This window comes from Platalea leucorodia (assembly GCF_965183815.1).
Source record: "Platalea leucorodia genome assembly, chromosome: 22".
Taxonomy (NCBI): Eukaryota; Metazoa; Chordata; class Aves; order Pelecaniformes; family Threskiornithidae; genus Platalea; species Platalea leucorodia.
The window spans coordinates 7,283,111-7,300,576 of NC_138844.1; the positions used below are offsets into that span (position 1 = coordinate 7,283,111).

Genomic DNA, 17,466 nt, shown 5'->3' on the forward strand with positions numbered 1-17,466 from the left:
ATTTAAGCTTATGGTGGCAAAGTGCACATTTTTTTCTGCAGAGAGAGGTGGACTCTCTGGGGTAACGGTGCTTGCTGTGTATCTGTCTCGCTGGTCTGAGAAGTAATGGGAATACCCCGCTGTGCATACCCTCGCGGGATTTACACCCGTTTGCATCCATGCCGTGGTCACAGCATAGTTTGTGCAGGGGCCCTGTGAAACAGCAGCAATGCGATTTTCTTTCCTTTCCTTTTTTTCTTTTGGGTGCGTGTGGTGTTTTGGTCATAGTGGGTGAGAGCTGTAGGCGTGCTGCAAGCAGCGTGGCGTGGGAAACCAGAGTAACTCGGCTCCTCCCGGCGAGCGGGCGAAGGGCCCCCGTCCCCAGGCTGGCAGCGAGCGTCCTGCAAAGCAAGGCCCTCGTGGCCCTGTGCGTGACGTCGGTCAGGGCGTCCTGACGTTTCGCTGTCGCCCTGGAAGACGGACAGAGTTCGCAATCTTAGTGTGTCAAATACGTAAGAGATTTGATGACTCTTATTTTAATGAGAGATTCTCCTTTCTCCATTCCACCTACTGGGTTTGGTCTGAAGTGGAAAATACCTTGTATAGCTTTTCACTTCTCAAGTTTCTTTATTTTCAAACAATTTCTTTTAAAAAATAATTCTTTATTTTTAATCGTTTTTGCACAAATACATACTCTAAACTGTTCATTTTTTTCATCTGTCAAATCGGGTTTGGAATTGTTAAAGAAGGAATGTAATGGATGTTTTTTCTTAGTAGCTACAGTAGTCAGTTCTTTGAAAAGAACACAGCATCTCTGCTCCAAAAAAAGAGTTGATGTTTATCTATTCTGAGGTCTTTTACAAGTGGAATAACCGCAGATAACTTTATAAACACATCATCCAGATATGCACCTTTATATCAGCGTATTTGCAGTCCGTGTTAAACCCCAATAACAATGCATCAGAGGAAGGCGAAAGGAAGAGAGTATGCCACAGCTGCCAAGAAGGGTTACCTTTCAAAATTTAAACTGAAGTTTCAGTATTCGCAATAGTCATATTGTGATACGCTGCTGTAAAGTTCTGTTTAAAATATGGTGGTGCCGTGGCAGTTTATGATTCTGTGTTGGAAAGCTGCTTTTACATATTATTTGCATTGGAAGGACGGGCAGTTGGCTGTGTCAGCTTTAGTGGCTTTAAAGATTGCTGGTAAAGGTTCTTGGTGTCCTCAAGCCCCGTCAAAGGCAGAGGTGATCGAGGACACAATATGTTTACACGTTTTGAAAAGCACAGATCCTAGTCATTTGTGTGAAATCCTTGATCAGTTGCAAACACTAAAAAAAAAAAAAAAGACCAAAAACAACCTATGAATGGGAAGTTTGCAAAAAGGGCTAGGTTGGTCACTTAACCGTAAATCTCATAAATCCAAATATTGATTTAGAAGACAGTAAGTAATGAGTGTAAATCCACACAACACCTACATTAACAGATGTTTTTATATGTAATTTAAATATACACATGCACATGTTTATTCAGAGGAAAGTTTTGTCTCCAATGAAAAACGAAACAAGGATTTGTAGACAGTAAACCCAGTTCAGTCACTCCAGGTAACGTTGTTTCCTCCTTCTCTTGACAATCCTGATTTCACAAAGAAAACCATGGGTTTCCAGAGAGAGTCCGTAAATCCAAAAGAAATGCAGCACTAAACAGTAGTTTTCCTTTAGTTAAATAGATTTAAATGTTGAAAGCAAAATAGTGATAGCTATCGTGTTGAGGGCTTAATCTCTATCGTGTTGAGGGCTTAATCTCTGCTGTACCTGCTGTGATATTTTGTAATGACTGCTTTGAAAAATATTTGAAATTGAGATCTAGCAATTTAATTTCAGGATTTACAGCAAGCTTGGAAGAAATCTCCCTCTGCAAATTGCTACCATCAACGAGGCCCCTGTCCCCTTGGACTGTCACTGTGAAAGCCATCTCTTCAGAAACTGGTAAGCAGAATTCTCTGTATATAGTTTTGGTCTCGAATTTTTGTTTTGTAATCGTACTGCCTAGCCATACAGGTGTTCAATTCGTATCGCAAGAAAAATGAGTGCCTATCAAAGTACTTATTTCTCTTAAAGTAAGGCACAAGGAAAATGTGCCTTGTCAAGTCCAAATGCAGAACAGATGTGAGCAGGGAAGGGCTGGATGAGCACAGTTGCGTTATCACTTGCTGAAGCCTTTCTTGCTGACTGATAACCTGTATTTTCTGAGCGCTTGAGAGCCTAGGCAACATTACTCTTGTTTTATATTCAGTGTTGGTTAGCTCTTATTATGAAGACACATCTGTGGTAGTAAGACAATTCCAGAGAGAGTTAAATTCATTCAGACAAAAATCAAAATCATGCCCTCCTTTGGCTTTTTTCCCTGCATTCTTTAATTGCCTCTGTAACCTAAAGCATCGTACACCTTTTAAAGACTCCGGGCTACAGGTGTTGCGAGCAGGATCATCTCGTGGCGTAGCTGACCCGGAGCAGCGTCGCATCCGCGTTCTGCTCGATTCCTGCCTCCCGCCCCTCGCCCGTTGAGCTCGGACTACTCAGAGCCGGGGGAGGCAGCCGAGTCCGCGTCTTCTGTGTCCTGCTCGTGGGGGGACACCGGCTGCCCGCCTTTGACACGTTTCCACTTCATCCTTCTGTTTTGAAACCATACTTTGACCTGGGTGATACAAAGGAAATAATTACTTACTGCCTCGCTCTGAGCGGTATAAGCAGACCTACGCATACATGTGTGTATCAATAGAGAGATGTTTGCGGAATTCTAGAAGAAAAGGTGAAAGGAGCCTCACAAGTTCAAGTAATCCATCCCTCTAACAGAGGCAGGAACCGTTCTTTCTAAACTGTTCCAGGCAGATGTTTCTCCGAGACCCGCAAAGGTAGTACAAGTGCTTTGCCTACAATCTGTCTTTATGTCAGCGAAGCACGTCAATCCAATCTAATGCCTCAGGAATTGTAATTCGCTTCACTTAATTGAGCAATTCCTCTATTGTACAGTAAGCTTGGATAAGGAAACCCTGACTGAGATCACAGTGAGAGAGCAGAAATATCTCTCTCCACGAAACTCTGCGGTTTTGTCTTTCCTTATCACCTCAAAATACTACCTGGCCCACGGAGAATGCGTGTAGCAAACACGTACCGTTCTAACGATTTCCTGGTCGCTGCAGTCTAAGGTGACATCCATATTGCATCTGTGTAAGCCCTGACATGTCAGCATGTACCAACGAGTGGTGGTAAACAACAGCTCCGTAGATATCAGTTGTTCCCAAATGTGTCTTTAGTTTAGATAAACATAATTACATTTATTAACTACTTACAGAAATTTGTAACAAATGCGTTTTAAAAGAATGTGGAGGCTTTGTATTAAAATACCTCTGTGCCATTGCAAAAGCACACGCTCGAGTAACGTATCTGGTTTTTAGCTTTAGGGAGAAGTTGTGGGGGAGGAAGAAGAAGCTGGGGAGGCAGGGGTTCGGGAAGTACTTGTCTCTCGGTGAGATCCAGGTTCACAGCTATCTCGTATCTCCTGAGCCTTGTCAAGTAGTTATGGTGGGCAAATTCAGCTTCCAGCTCCCGCAGCTGCTCCTTTGTGAAAGCTGTCCTTTCCTTCCGTGACTTGCTGCTCGTTTCTGCCTTGCTGCTTGAGTTCTGGTTTTCTAGGAGGCAAGCGCACACGTTGTGTAATTTGCAGTTACGTTGAGCTGTGTGAACGTGGGTGTTGCGGAGGTCTGACATAAACCACTCGTTGAAGGGCTGAAGGCAAGCTTTAAGAAGTTTGTGTTATGCCCCCTCAAGCTCAGCACGAGCTGTCCCCGTTGTCAGCCTTGGGTTGAAGGGGACAAGGCGGGACGGCCCGGAGCCAGCAAGGGGTGCGCTGTCGAAAGCGCACAAGCACAAGCCTGGGTCTGCAGAAAGGAGCAGCTATGGGAAGGAAGCTCTCGTTCCTTGCTATCGTTGCATCGAAACGGTTTCCTTCCCCACATCTTTACTTTAATTCCTCATACCCGCATTACCCGTCTCCCCCGATGTGCCGAGCAACGGGCAGCAAAGCTAGCGCTTTGTGTTTATGATGTTTGCGTGCTGTGAGGGCATGGTGCCGACCTCTGGTGCAGGGCGTAAGGCAAAGTCCCTCCGTAAGCGCCCTAAGCTAGCGCATGGCCTGGAAATACTCCGTGGGGGGGGGGGGGGGACATGGTAAAACAAGCAGCGCCAGGGAACCCTTGTTCTTTGAACCGGCACACGATACCCCAGACTTCAAGCTTCTTCTAATCCTTGCTAAATGAAAACTAGAAGGAGATCTGGTATCTGTGTGCATGACCGGCCTCAGTGCCATCCTCGGCACTGCGCTGCCCTGAAAAACTTTTTTGCTGTTTGTGCACTTGGCTGCACGAGTCGGAGAGTGGTCAAGAGCCATATTTCAAAGCCAAATTTCAAGCCGTAGCCAAAGGGATGCTGCACCAATTATGCCAAAAAGCAAGCACAAGCTGACTTTCCTGACACTGTGGCAATCTATTTTTATTTCTTTTCTTTTTTTTTTTCTTAATCTATTTTTTAAAATTTTTTAAATTTTAAAATTGGTGCTTGTGAAGAATCTCCAAGCGATGCAAGGAAAAATGCCCATGTTTCAGTGAGCAAAGCCCAAACTGCCAGGCTTTCAGTTTTGCAAGGTCCTTGACTCCTTCTCCCCTCTTGCTCCTGCGGTTGGCTAGATTCCCTGAACTGAAGATGCTGGTAGGTTTTTTTGTTACGTTGAGGATTAATTATTTAATTTTTGTGTGTAACAAGTGTGTAATGAGGTTCCATGTGTCCGAGCATAATATTTCTACATAGAAATTATATACAAAGCGGTAGCAATGAGCGTGACACGCAGTATTATCTTCTAGATGTCCCTTTGGCTGCAAAAGTAATAAAGCTGGAAAAATCTGTCAGGTGTGGCTGTAGGCTTCATGATTGATCCGGTCTTAGCACCGTCCATCAGAAATGGGGAAATCAAACATAGCTATGTTTGTGATTAGTGATAATGTGCACAGGGACCCATGTATCACATGCTGCAGCTGTACTGCTCTCTATTTCAAGGAAATTAGTCTTGTTTGCATCAACATTGTTCATGCTACTTCAAAAATCCCCAAGTAAAGTTGGGGAAACTATGAAAACGAAACCCCAGAAGTTTCTCCGCTTGCTTTTGCCCATAGTTGTACAGTCCCCTTCCTTCTCACCTCTTACTGAGCAAACACGCCGTTACGTGTTTCCCAAAGGCTGACAAATGTGACTTTTGAGGGAGTGGTGGGGAAGCGGGATTTGAAGCGTGGATCCCCTGCCGGGAGCTTTGCCACCAGCTTCTGGGAGCCTCGGTCTGAAGGGCTTCCCCCGGGCCTCTGCTCCCCTAGCAAACACGCGGAGGGGTGAAGCAGCTCTCCGATGCCGATAACGCGCTGCAGGAGCTAAAGCCACCTCTGTCAAGTTAACCTGGGATCAAAATAGCTAATGCAACCTGAATATACATGCGAGATCAAGGGCATCCTTTCTAAGGGGCAGTTTGACCAGTCTTCATCTCCAAAAAACAACGTGAACAATTTTAAACAGCTAAGTATTTCTGGGAACAGAGCAGGATGTGTGCCGCATGGTGCTGTAAAGAGACAGATGGTTATTCACGGCTGGAGGTTTTGTGATATTCCAAAAGTGGAAACTGGGCCTAGTTGCTTCAGAGTTTTGACAACAGAATGTGGAAAATGGCAAACGTTGTGTGAAAGGCCAAATCGGCTTGGAAAGATTTTCCTACTGTACTGCCAGTTTGAAAAAGGGGGGAAAAAAAAAAAAAGCAAGGTGCTGAGGAATCACCGAAGATCCGTGTCTCTGCCACGAAGCATGCACGCTCCCAGGATCCCAACCAGTTTCATTGTGTGGTTGAACTGAACGGGTGCCTTTCCCCAGGGCTGCAGCAAAATATGTGTAGGAACCCAAATGGTACATGTTCCTGCGCTAGAAAGTTTCCAAAAAACCCTGTGTCAGGCACTAATACGTGCATGTGTGTATGAAGAGACAACCTGTTCCCTGCAAAACAATGGGCCAAATTCAGCATTTGGAGCTGGTCAACAGAAGTCGACTTTGCTTTGTGCTTGCAACCAGCATAACTGAATCAGAATCTGGTCTCGTGAAGTAGTACTCGCCCTCCCTCACTGGGCTGAACTGGTCTGCTAACAACAGCCAGTAAACAGTGCTTTGGAGGAAGGCGTAAGGACCCTGCACTGTGCAGGAGCAGGATTTGGGCGCCACAGAGGGTGCTTGTGTTGCTCAGGGAGCAGCTTAGGCGCAGAGCACGGGGGTCGCTGACGCCTGTGCGAGGAGGATCCTAGCGGCTCGTTAGCTGTTTGGGATGATCCACGGCCCGGATCGTGCACCTGGTGTCTCTTATTCTGCAAACTACTGTCGATGTCTGCAGTTTTTCCCTTAGTAGAAGAAAGTGAAATAAAGATACTGAGCGTCTGCACAATGTTACTTTTTCCGCCATGCTAAGGACTTTGAGGGCATATTTATTCTAAGTGGTTAAATCAAGTAGTAAGACACTGATAGATTTTGCTGTTATGGAACATAAAATTCTGAAAGCTATGAGGAATGCTGGCCGAGTAAAGCGGCCTGATGAAGAGTGGATTCGTTTGGCCGCTGATGATACAGTACCCAGGAGTTACTTCAGCGAGCGCCTGGTGGGGTAAAGCTCGATGGGGGTGCGCGCAGGGCTGCGACACGACGTTCTGCACCCCGGCCGCTTTACACTGGGCAGGGACCTGCCTGGACTTTGCTTTTCGGTCCTTCTCAGGTTGCCTGCTGCTACCTCCTGCTGTCTACTCTTACCTACTGCTTTTTATGCCACCGTGACTGTGAATGGGCATCGCAAGCTTAGAAAATCCTCTTTACAGTTAGTGGCAAGGCTGAGAAAGGCTGGCAGGTGGGAGTTCAGATCAGCTCTGCACACTTGAACACAGAGTTTTCCAGAATCCTTCAGTCAAGGACATTGTATGTTTAATGTTGTTAAGGGAGTCATTACACGCTGTTATCACGTTCTCTTTTCTACTGCAGCCTCGCTCACATTCTGTATTGTTTCATTCACATAAAAGAAAGCTGTCTGAATTCAATTATGTATTGTATTCCTATTGTTGGAGATCTGGGGACTTCAAGTGCGTAATAACGCAAGTACAATTTAGGATAGGTCAGACGGAAACTTTATTGAAATTTTATTTGAAAATGTTAATAGGTGTGGCTTGTGGGTGGACAGCAGAGGCAGGTGTGAAAGCTAATGCTGGGTTAACGTCTATCTTCTGTCGTTTGGTGAGCCTGGGAAGTCGGGACTGAATATGGCATCGAAATAACTAAAGTCTATAGAGGGAGGGTAGGGTGTGTGCATGATTATCCTCGAGTGCTTGTGTAGAAGCCACTGTTGTTATTGCCATAACAAAGCCATTCTTTAAATTTTTTAATATATCTGTGCGTCAAAGAAAGTTTTAAAGATTGACAAGCTTTTTTATTATTTTTACACCATTCTGCTTATTTGTCTGAGAAATATTCTTATTTTAGACTTTTCTCAGAGCACTCTGCGAAGAGCCGTGTTCCAAGCTCTTCACTATCTATCTTGTAATAACTCGGGTCTCACGAGAACCAAAGGTTTTTGCATGCACTAGTACAAATCATGGTAATGCTGTGATCATCGTAATTGCAGTTCAGGTAAAACTGGTGGATAAGGCACCAACTAGAAGAAAATAATTTGTTTAGTAGGTTTTATCTTCAAGTGATTTCAGTATATTTTTCTTTACTAGCCCAATCTCTGAAGAGAAGGCTCTGGGTACCTAGATTTTTTTTCTAAAGAAGTCAAGGAAAATTCTCAAGAGGAGCGAAAAGGCTTACGTTCCACTTAGAATAAACATTCAGTATGGGATATGTCCAGTTTGCATTTTACTGCTGTAAAAGCGAAGGAAATCACAATAAAATCGCTCATAGACTTTCCCCTCATTTATTTTATTTTGTCTGGGGACAGAAGGAAGGAAAAGCTTGCAGGAGGGATATCAAATAGTTCTGTCTGCTGTCTGGTAAGCAAAGAAGGGAGTGAAATGAAAAGCCCCGGAATCCCCTTTGGGATGTCCCCGTTATTCTGCATTCGCTGGAGTAACAGCTTGTGCAGACAGCGGCCGTCGCTCGCAGGTGGGAAGCACCGCACCTTTCGGCGGTGCCGTTGCTTACAGCTCCCCTGTAAGGAAAAGCGTACGGGGCAGCAGCAAGCGGGGAAAGAAAATGTCAGGGTGCTGGTAACGGAGAACAGAAGGAACGCTTGTCTTCTACTTAAAACAGGGAGCTGTGCTTTGCAATCAGTCGCTTTAAGAATAAGGATATCCCTGTAATCTGCATATGCTGAAATCTGCTGTTTGCCTATGGCTAGCAAATGTTTTAAAAAAAGCACCATGCACTTTTAATTTTTTTTTAAACTTCTTTGCATTTGGCTTTTGGGGAAATTTTTGCCCAAACATGCTTTTTCAATAGAAATGAACTTAAATTCTACAAAGCTGGGTTTCTAAAGAAAACAAACAGGTAACCGAGGGGAGTAAACTAGATTCGGGGCATAAAGAGGTTTGGAATATTCGTTATTTTATGTGTTCCCTGACAGCCTATTCATACTGGACGAGAGCAGAGATAAGGACTAACTGTGGGACAGAGAGCATGAATACAAGCTTGCTGTTTAATTTGCGAAGTGGAGAAATGAAAGTTGGATTAGAGGTGGTTCTTCTGTGGCCCACCTGTAAAACCTAAAAATAAACAGATATTTTTATCGCTGTGTTTTCTACCTGTACAATGGGGATACTGGAAAATATTCCTTACTTCATAGCAGTGCTGTGGGATAAAGCACACTGTAGCTGGCAAATGAACACCATAGCAAATGAATGCATATAAGCGTCTCACTTTCTAACAGCTGCCTTAGGAGAAAACAATTTTATGCGTATTCACATACCTCGATCTGAGACAGCAGCAAACCAGAGGTGGTATAACTATGAAATTATCAAACAGTGTGCTGTAGAAAGAACGTGTTTTGCTGGCTAGGATGACACAACGAAAACTTATCTACATTTTCTGCCTTGCTGGATGTTGTACTGATGGGCAAACTTTTAGTACCTCCTGTTTTGAGGTAAAAACATTTAATATTTAGTGAGGCCAAACAGAATTTATACCTGAAGGGAGGCTTTGCATCTTGTACTTCTTACCATAAACTGAGATGCCAAAATCCTAGTATAACATTCCCACCTAGCACAGGCAGCTCAAGATGAGGGCTCTTGCTCTTTGACTGCCGTTCTCTCACGCCTGGACAAAAGGCAGGTACGCGATACGTAACTCCACATCCTAGGACTGTCAGCTCAGCGCACACAGGCTGTGTGATTCCTGTTCAGTTACAGCAAACGCGCCTTGTGCTGGTGGGTAAAATGCCTGGTTCAGTAAACAAGATCTGCAGGAGTGAAGCATGTCAAAGAATAAGCCATTTCCTTTCAGCGTTGTTATTGCGTGAGCTTCCCCAGTCAAGAATTACAAACTGTTTTCCTTGCCAGTTTTATTTCCTACTTCCTAACCTTACAGGTGCTCCCATTCTATAGCCTGCACTATCCCCCAACCCTGATTTCGTATCACCTACCTGAGTTCTCCTTTTTTCTTTCGGATGACTTTTTCTCAGTCTCATTTGTAGTGTTTACGGGTACCTCGTCATCTTCATTCATACCCACTGCCGCACTCACTAGGTTTGGGCTGCTGCCTTCTGACTCCCCAGAACCCAAGGCCAGGCCTGGATTTAGTCGTCTTCTGGCCTCAGTTGCTGCAAAATGCCAGTCAGAGTGTTGGAAAGAGGGGTGCTGCTCCAAAAATGCCCGCTCCTCTCGCGGGAAGCTGTGGGGAGCCGTCACCAGGCAGGAGGTTGAGAACTCGGAGTAAGCAGCGAAGTCTGATTTTTGATGGAAGGAGAATGGTGCCGGTGGGTAGTGGTTCAGCCCTGAAGCTGGGGGGACATCCGCGTGGGTGCTCCGCAGGCACCCCCAAAGCGCGGCGGGAGGCTGCGGGCTGCGCATGCAGCTGCTGCTGGTGGGATCCATTTGCTTCCAATCCTGTCCACGCTCCGGTGGTCGTGATGGTTATGGCTCAGGCTTCACAGTCAGAAGAGGAGCAGAGGGAAAATCTTCCAAATTTTACGGAGTAGATTTCCTCCCTAAACAACAGTTTGTTTGGGGGTTTTATGCTGTTGCAGATCTGTTACTTTGGGAACTCTTCTAAACGTCTTCATTGTCCCGACTGGAGAACAGGAACCAGATCTGCGCAGGGATTGCCCCGAATTGCTTCCCGAGCCCCGGCGCTTGCTTCCTTGTGAAGTGCTGGACATGGGTGAAACACTTTTTAAATACTGTGCTGGGGAGAGAGTGACAAGTTTGTGAAGTGAAATGTGAGAGAGGGGAGGGAGGGGTTAACGTACATGCACTCGGTCCCTCCAACCAAAGCAAAGCAGGCAACTATTAATCATCCGAAACCTTATATGCACATCTAATGGGATTTGCAGATGGAGCCTTTTAAAGAAACAATGTCTGTATTTTTTTTAAAAGGGGAAGAGCAGCACACAAAAAAGTCTTTAATGTTTCCCTGTAACACTATGAAGTTATTTTTATTGCACTGTTAACGAAATTCCCCAAGTCTTGGATTTGGAAAAAGCCCTAACACAGAATTCAACAGATGCCAAATTTCAAGAGCTAAAGTGGGAAATAAAAGTCAGAAAGGACTTCACTGATGATAAATAATTGAAGGCCCAATCCAAAGTTTAAAAAAAGTATTAAACCTGGCTTGTGCACACATACAAGATTCTGAGTGATGTTTGGTTGGTTGGTTTGTTAGCTTTGTAACACAGGCATTTGCTGAGAGTTGGAGTTTGCTGCCAGTGGCAGTTATTCTTTCTGTATTCTACTTTCCAGGGAATTTTCAATATGCCACTCCTTCCTGCCAGGAAATCTCCTGCTTTTATGCCAATGGAAGACATGTTTTTCATCTTTTGTTGAAAGTTTTATAGTTTTTCCTAACAGAAAGCAGATTCTTAGACCCCAAAGCCATCACAGTTGAAAAGACATTAACAGGGAATCTGTTCTCAATCCCTTTTTCACAGAAGTGTGGCAGCTGGGAATGCCCCAAACCCTCCTAGGCTAGGGTTACCGCAACTTCTCTCAAGGCTGTTCTCTGTGTTTTTAATGACAATTTATGTGTGCGTGTGTTCCATATTTCCATAATCTGCGTGCACCCATTTCCAATACTGATTCCGCTAGGCCTTGCTCTATGCTGTGCGCGCCTCTTTCCCTTCTCCTACCATTTGTGCTGGGTTTTGTGTTCTCTTATAGACACAGAGATTTAGCAGGTGGACATGGAGCCTTCATTTTTCACAGGGGCTGTGAAAAAAAGTTATACTTTTCTTTGGCTTCTGTATAATTCAGAATTGTAACATTTCAAGGAATCAGCCCCCCCCCCCCCCCCCAAAAAAAAAAAGGTGTGCTTATCCTGCTGTATCTGTTGTATGTTCTTAGAGCTTGGCCTTTTCCAAGAAATCAAGTGGGTTTAGTCCAGATCTTTCTGAACAAGAACATCAAATTCTGTTCTATCGCATGAATCTTGACTTTCTTGCAAAATACTAAATATCTGATACCTAATTCATTCTCTAGGAAGAACTCTCCTAAATATATAAATCTGTTGTACTGTTGCATTAGAGAATAAACATTAAAACATATTTCCTACTCACTGGCAGGAAGAAACCCCCAGACTGCTTTTCTTCTGAAAGGCCAGGTTATAATGAATTTATGAATGCTGCCAATGTTTCAGGTACTGGCAGAATCTAAGTCAGAGTCCAAAACTTTTTGCCAAAGCAAAGTATTTCATTCACATTCTCTGTGTGTGTTGTCGTGTGTATAACACTCACTCGCTTCAGTCACGCAGCGTATTGGGGCTTTGTATGAATTCAAGCCTAGGTCTGTTGTTTTTCAGTCTACAAACTGCTAATTATGCAAACGCTGGTGTCCTTGCACATATACTCGGGGTGATAGAAGGGAAGGGAGGATTGTCTGTTAGCCGCTTCAGCCAGGCGGAACTTTAGGCTCCCGTTCAGGAATGGCCACGAGGTCGGAGCAGAGCTCTATCTGCAGGGCACGACTCAATTCCCGCACATCGCTTTGCGCTCCGCGTTAAACTGCTTGGACCCCATTTTCCCAACAGGGCTCTCACTGTTATTCCTCTAACTTCAGATGTGGGAAAAGGAGCTGGCATCCCCTTCCCAAACGTGGGAACCCTCGGGTCCTGCACGGCTCCAGCACCCTCTGCAGCTGGTGCCATCACTCAGCTGCTCAGCAGGGGCCTGTTTGACCTCTGCATCCTCCTGACACTTCATTCCTGAAAGAAGAAAGAACAACAATCCTCCCCTCTTGCTAAATCCCATTTGTTGGTTGAGGCAGCCACCTTTAACCTTTGTAAAGTCAACATCTCTTCAGTCAAGCACTGTGTTGGGTACAAAAAAAAAGGCATGGATGGAGATCGGTTTTTGTAACGGATGTTCCCATAACAAGCCGAAGGCTGGAAAGTGGGGATTTATCTTTGAGCTTTCTACCAGGTCATTCTGCGAGTCCCCCAGGAAAGCATTTCTCAGCCATCTTGCAGACCAAGAAGCCTCTGAGCTCCGGCTCACCCCGAGACCTTGCACAGGAATTTGTGCAACTTCATGAGGGTGACATGACACAAGTTGTGCCATGTCTTCACCTTCTTTTTCTGGCAAGGCAATTTTCTTTCTCAGTGAAGAAAGACCCGAACCATCTCACATCACTTTAATGTAGCCCTCTTCTAAATCACCTTCACGCTTGTGCTGTTTCTTGGAACATGGGAGCTCTCTGGGGCAGGAGCCCTGGTCCTGCTCTGCTTCTGCTGCCCCTGACCCAGTACAATGGTGTCTGGTGCTTTTGCACTTGAAATCTAAAGCGATTGCTTAGATTACAGATTTTACTCTGATCACAAGGTAAAGGAAGATTTAGTTTTGCAACAGAGAGACACTGGCTAGACGCTTATCTTGTCAGAAGTTTAAGAAAAATTTACACTCTTGTCATGGAGAAAACTCTAGGCACCAAGGTCTACTCTCGAAATTTTATGAGCTACTAAATTGCAAGTTAATAACACCCTTCATTAAAAAATAGTGCTCTCCAAACTTTTTTTTTTATAAATCCTAAACAATGCCATGTTATGACTTGCCACGCGTGCAACTGAACTAACTGGGAAAGTTTTCTTCCATGCGGTTACTGGACCAAGACTGGGGAATTCCTTGTACGTGGAAGAACCCTGGTTATTAACCCCACTGAACATTTTAGCACTGATGAAAGAAAGATGGAGAGCAACAAACAGCCAATGCTAAATTCAGGAAGCTGCTGCTTAGTTGCAGAAGTTGAAGATGGAAAAACTTTATTAGGTTACTTAGTCTCCCTACGGGTAGTTGTTTTATTGTTCTCTACTAGACATTTCCATAGAATCACAGAATGGTTTGGGTTGGAAGGGACCTTAAAGATCACCTGGCTCCAACGCCCTGCTGTGGGCAGAGGCACCTTCCGCTAGACCAGGTTGCTCAAAGCCCCCTCCAGCCTGGCCTTGAACCTTTCCAGGGAGGGGGCATCCGCAGCTTCTCTGGGCAACCTGTGCCAGTGTCATTTTCTAGGATATTGCCCAGATCCGAGCAACTGTCACAGTTTCAGTCTTCCACTTTCCCCTCGGGGAAGACAATTCTTCGCTCTTTCCTGGTGTCTACACTCAGTTCTCACTTTTAGTGACCCCGTCTCATTCTTCTGAGTAACAACCTGGTGGCACTGCACAGATGGAGAGCAATTATTCAAGCAAGTTTTAAAATTTTGTGGTATCTACGATAAGCCATCTTAAATGCAAGCCAGATGTATTTCAGACTTTTAATCTTTCTTCTAAGTCAATCGCTATAGCCTCTTAATCGTGTTTCTCCAAGTTGCAGTGCTAGGAACGAACATTGGCTAGCACCAAGCTCCGACTGGTGGTACAGTTTCTCTCAGTGAAGAAGGGAGAATCATTTCCGAAGGAAATGCAGCACTGCAGGATCCCGAAGCTCAGTTTCCAAGGGATTACGTGGGAGATGTTGTGCTCCCCTATGCCCCAAACCTCCCTTGCAAATGCTCCCAAATGTTGTATATCTGCTGAATAGCAGTGTTTCCCTAAAGAATGGATGTGATGCTAGGCTAAAAGCCATTGCAACAAGACATTCAGAAATAGAGATTAAAAAAAACTATCCCGCTGCCTGAAGCTGCTGTATCAGCACAGAGCCGGTGGTAAGTGCACTGATACCGATACTAGATTACACTCGTTGGCACGGCAGATGCTCCTGGAGACAGTTCAATATTCCATTAGGAAGTCATCTTCTGCCACACAAAAGTCATTGCAATGTGAGGAAAAGTTGTTGTTGACTATTCACTGAGTTACTCCTCCTGAGCTGTTCTCATATATAGGATTGGTCATTTGGCAACCTCGTGTTTGTTCTGCTTTCCTGAGGCTGTGAAACAAAAATAACGTGTTGGCATTGACACATGAACAGGGAAGAGGGAGGATGGGGAATCTAAATAAAAGATTGGAGCTGGCCCTGGGTTTGCCTCATCTGCTGGGCATTTTTGACATGTTTAAGTATTGCAAGAGTGGATCATAATACCCGGCATCTCTGAAGTTCGTTTTCGGGGGCATTTTGCAGACATGCTTCATGAATGTTTACAGTTCTTATTCTTACCTGGCAGAAGTAAGTTAAATAGCATTCCAGAGGCTGAAGAAGTAGAGCCACAGTCAGAGACTGTAGGTCCCTTTTAAAGCTGAGTAGAAGCCACGCCAGTATGACCTGAGGCAGAAACTTCGTACCGGCTAGGCGATACCTCCTACACCCGACTGGGCAAGCTTACGCCTGCTGAGGTCAGTAGGACATGACCGTTGACTCACGTGGGCAAGGATTTAGCACCATTGCTTGTCTGCCAGGAGAACTGAAAGTGCTGAAACTAGCACCAAAGTGAAAATACTGAAACTGAATCTTAGGCCTCTCTTAACTGCACGTGCACTTCTGAAGACAATTCAGCCTCCACCCATTCGTTGTCTTGTCTGCTGTAGCCAACGTGAGCTCTCTAGGAAGTGAAGTCCTATGCTAGCAGAAAATCTTTTTTGCAAGACTAAATGGCCTTAGCGTACGCTGCGGAAAGGTCTCAGCTGTAGCGAGTTTCGTCAGTTACTGCCGATGGCAGGAAGCAGAGCCGCAGCAGGGATGTCGGCTCTCGGGAGCCTGCGTTGAGCTGGTGACAGAGCGAGAGTCCCCAGGGGTCTGCTCGCACACTAAGGCCATGCCAGTTTTGCAGATTATTTTATATACGGGGAGCTCAAAGAACTTGACAGGTTGGTATGACTTAAAGCTCATGTTCGATTCTGAGGGAAACGACTGGCCAGTGAAGCTTGGAGAGGCGTTAACTGAGGCATAGAGACATCAAGCAATTCAGGGGGAAGCTTTGCTTCTTAATAACAAGATCTGGCCTACTTATTAAAAAGGAAGGGACCTATAATTATAGTTGAATTCTAGGAAACAGGACTCCCGAGTTCTCTATCTGTTCTTCATTTTGTGCGCCTAAGTAGGTAATGTGGTATATAAGGATGTATCTACACTGCAGTTCATACGAAGCTCTGGGTTATGCTATGGGCAGTAGCCGATTTTAATGTCTGACGCAGATATACCTACGTGAATAATAATCGCAGCAGCCGATTTTGCAGAACACTGCATGTGCTAAAAATTGCTATCACATTTGTTGTGACTGCTGGTTTGTAGGTATTGAGAACAGGGATGTCTATACCATCATGCTAAATAGCGCATAAACGTACCGTGCTGGAGAAATTATAGTCTACGTGGACAGGAAAAACGTGTGGTAGGTAAGGTAGTAAACACACAGAGAGCGAAGCACGACGCAGGCGGGAGAGGAGGGGAGAATTAGGCACCTGAGAGCTTTGCTGGATCCGGCCAGGGCAGAGGACTGGGGGGTCAGGGACGGAGCCAGCGCGCAGCGGGGGCGGAGAGGGGAAGGGGGCTGAAACAGCAGAGAGTCAGAAAGGAAATGCCAGGCCCGAGAATGGGCTCTTCGGGTCTATCAGTCATTTTAATAGTTTTCTCAGCCATTCTGAAGGAATAAAAGAACAGAAAAAGCGTAAAGCTTAGACTAATACAGGCAGTGCACTTAGAAGGGAAAAATGATCTCCCGCAACAAAAGTTAAAGAGCTATGTGGTTAAAGAGGTGTATTAAAAGGTATTAGATATTGGACAAAACATCAGGAAACGTTAACTTGCATTTTGCTTTAATGCCATATGACAAATTAGTCCAGTTTAAAAGGCCTGTATTTGCAGAAAATCGGTATTAGGTTTTTGATGATTTGGGGGAGGAGATGCAGAGAGTGAGAAAGTCTGCATTCCTTCTCAAAAAAAGAAAAAAAAAAAAAAAGGCAAAGCTATTTTGTGACAGCGATATCATGGTCTTGTGATACATTTATCTCTCTTTTCCCCGAACTTCTAGGAACAGGTTTTCAGTCAGTTTGTAGGGAGGATCCAAGCAGAACTTGTATGTAAAGTCAGAGAAATAATGTTGAGAGAAGATGCCAAACAACCAGCTTCTCACTCTGAAGTAGTATAATGAATATTTTGGGTTGTGTGAGTAATTAATGCTTTTAGCCCTGAAGAGTTTTACCAAAAGTACAGTACACTTAAACAAACAAACAAACAACAATACTATTATCTGGTTTTGGCCATGTTTTTGTCATAAAATCATTTTTATGCTTTAGCCACAAAATTTGTAAGTAGATTAAACCAGGCTTCTGTTGCATTTCTTGAGTTTTGAGACAACGTAGTTGTCACATACTGCAACACTCTTGATTTCTTCTGCACGCAAAGGTGATTTGAAGGGAATATGCATGGAATTAATGCTTTCTTAGCCCAGCACATGATCTGAGAACAAGCCATTCAAAATGAATGATGAGTTAAAGCTATAAAGTCATATAAAAGAAACGGTTTTGTAAGCAAATTGTGAACATACAATTTTTGAGCCTGTTAGTCTCCTAGATTAACGTTGTAGCTGCATCTTTGTGAGATACAGGCAACCTAATGACCAAGAATACTGAATCACGGTGATCGGTCGCTTCTGATGCATTGACTAAAGTTACCACAGAGTCGGGTACAACTCTATTCGATGTATACATTTTGTTCTCCTCTAGATTTTGCTATGCAAATACAGCACACTTAAAAAGCTGTATCTCAAGAGTGATCTTATCAAAATACTTCAGTTCATGTTGATTTAATGACTTGAGTTTTTCTTCTCCACATCTTATTTCACCTGTTCAGTTCC

General features: G+C 44.5%; 1 protein-coding gene across 1 annotated transcript; it reads right to left on the reverse strand.

Moving 5' to 3' along the window:
- Nucleotides 1-1,569: 1,569 nt before the first annotated feature.
- On the reverse strand, nucleotides 1,570-10,128 carry MEOX1 (mesenchyme homeobox 1; the record flags this gene model as incomplete). Its single annotated transcript, XM_082331705.1, has 3 exons — nucleotides 1,570-2,675; nucleotides 3,497-3,669; nucleotides 9,678-10,128. The coding sequence occupies 3 exons, from the start codon at nucleotides 10,126-10,128 to the stop codon at nucleotides 2,553-2,555; spliced, it is 747 nt and encodes a 248-aa protein (XP_082187831.1). The 3' UTR covers nucleotides 1,570-2,552.
- Nucleotides 10,129-17,466: the final 7,338 nt, after the last annotated feature.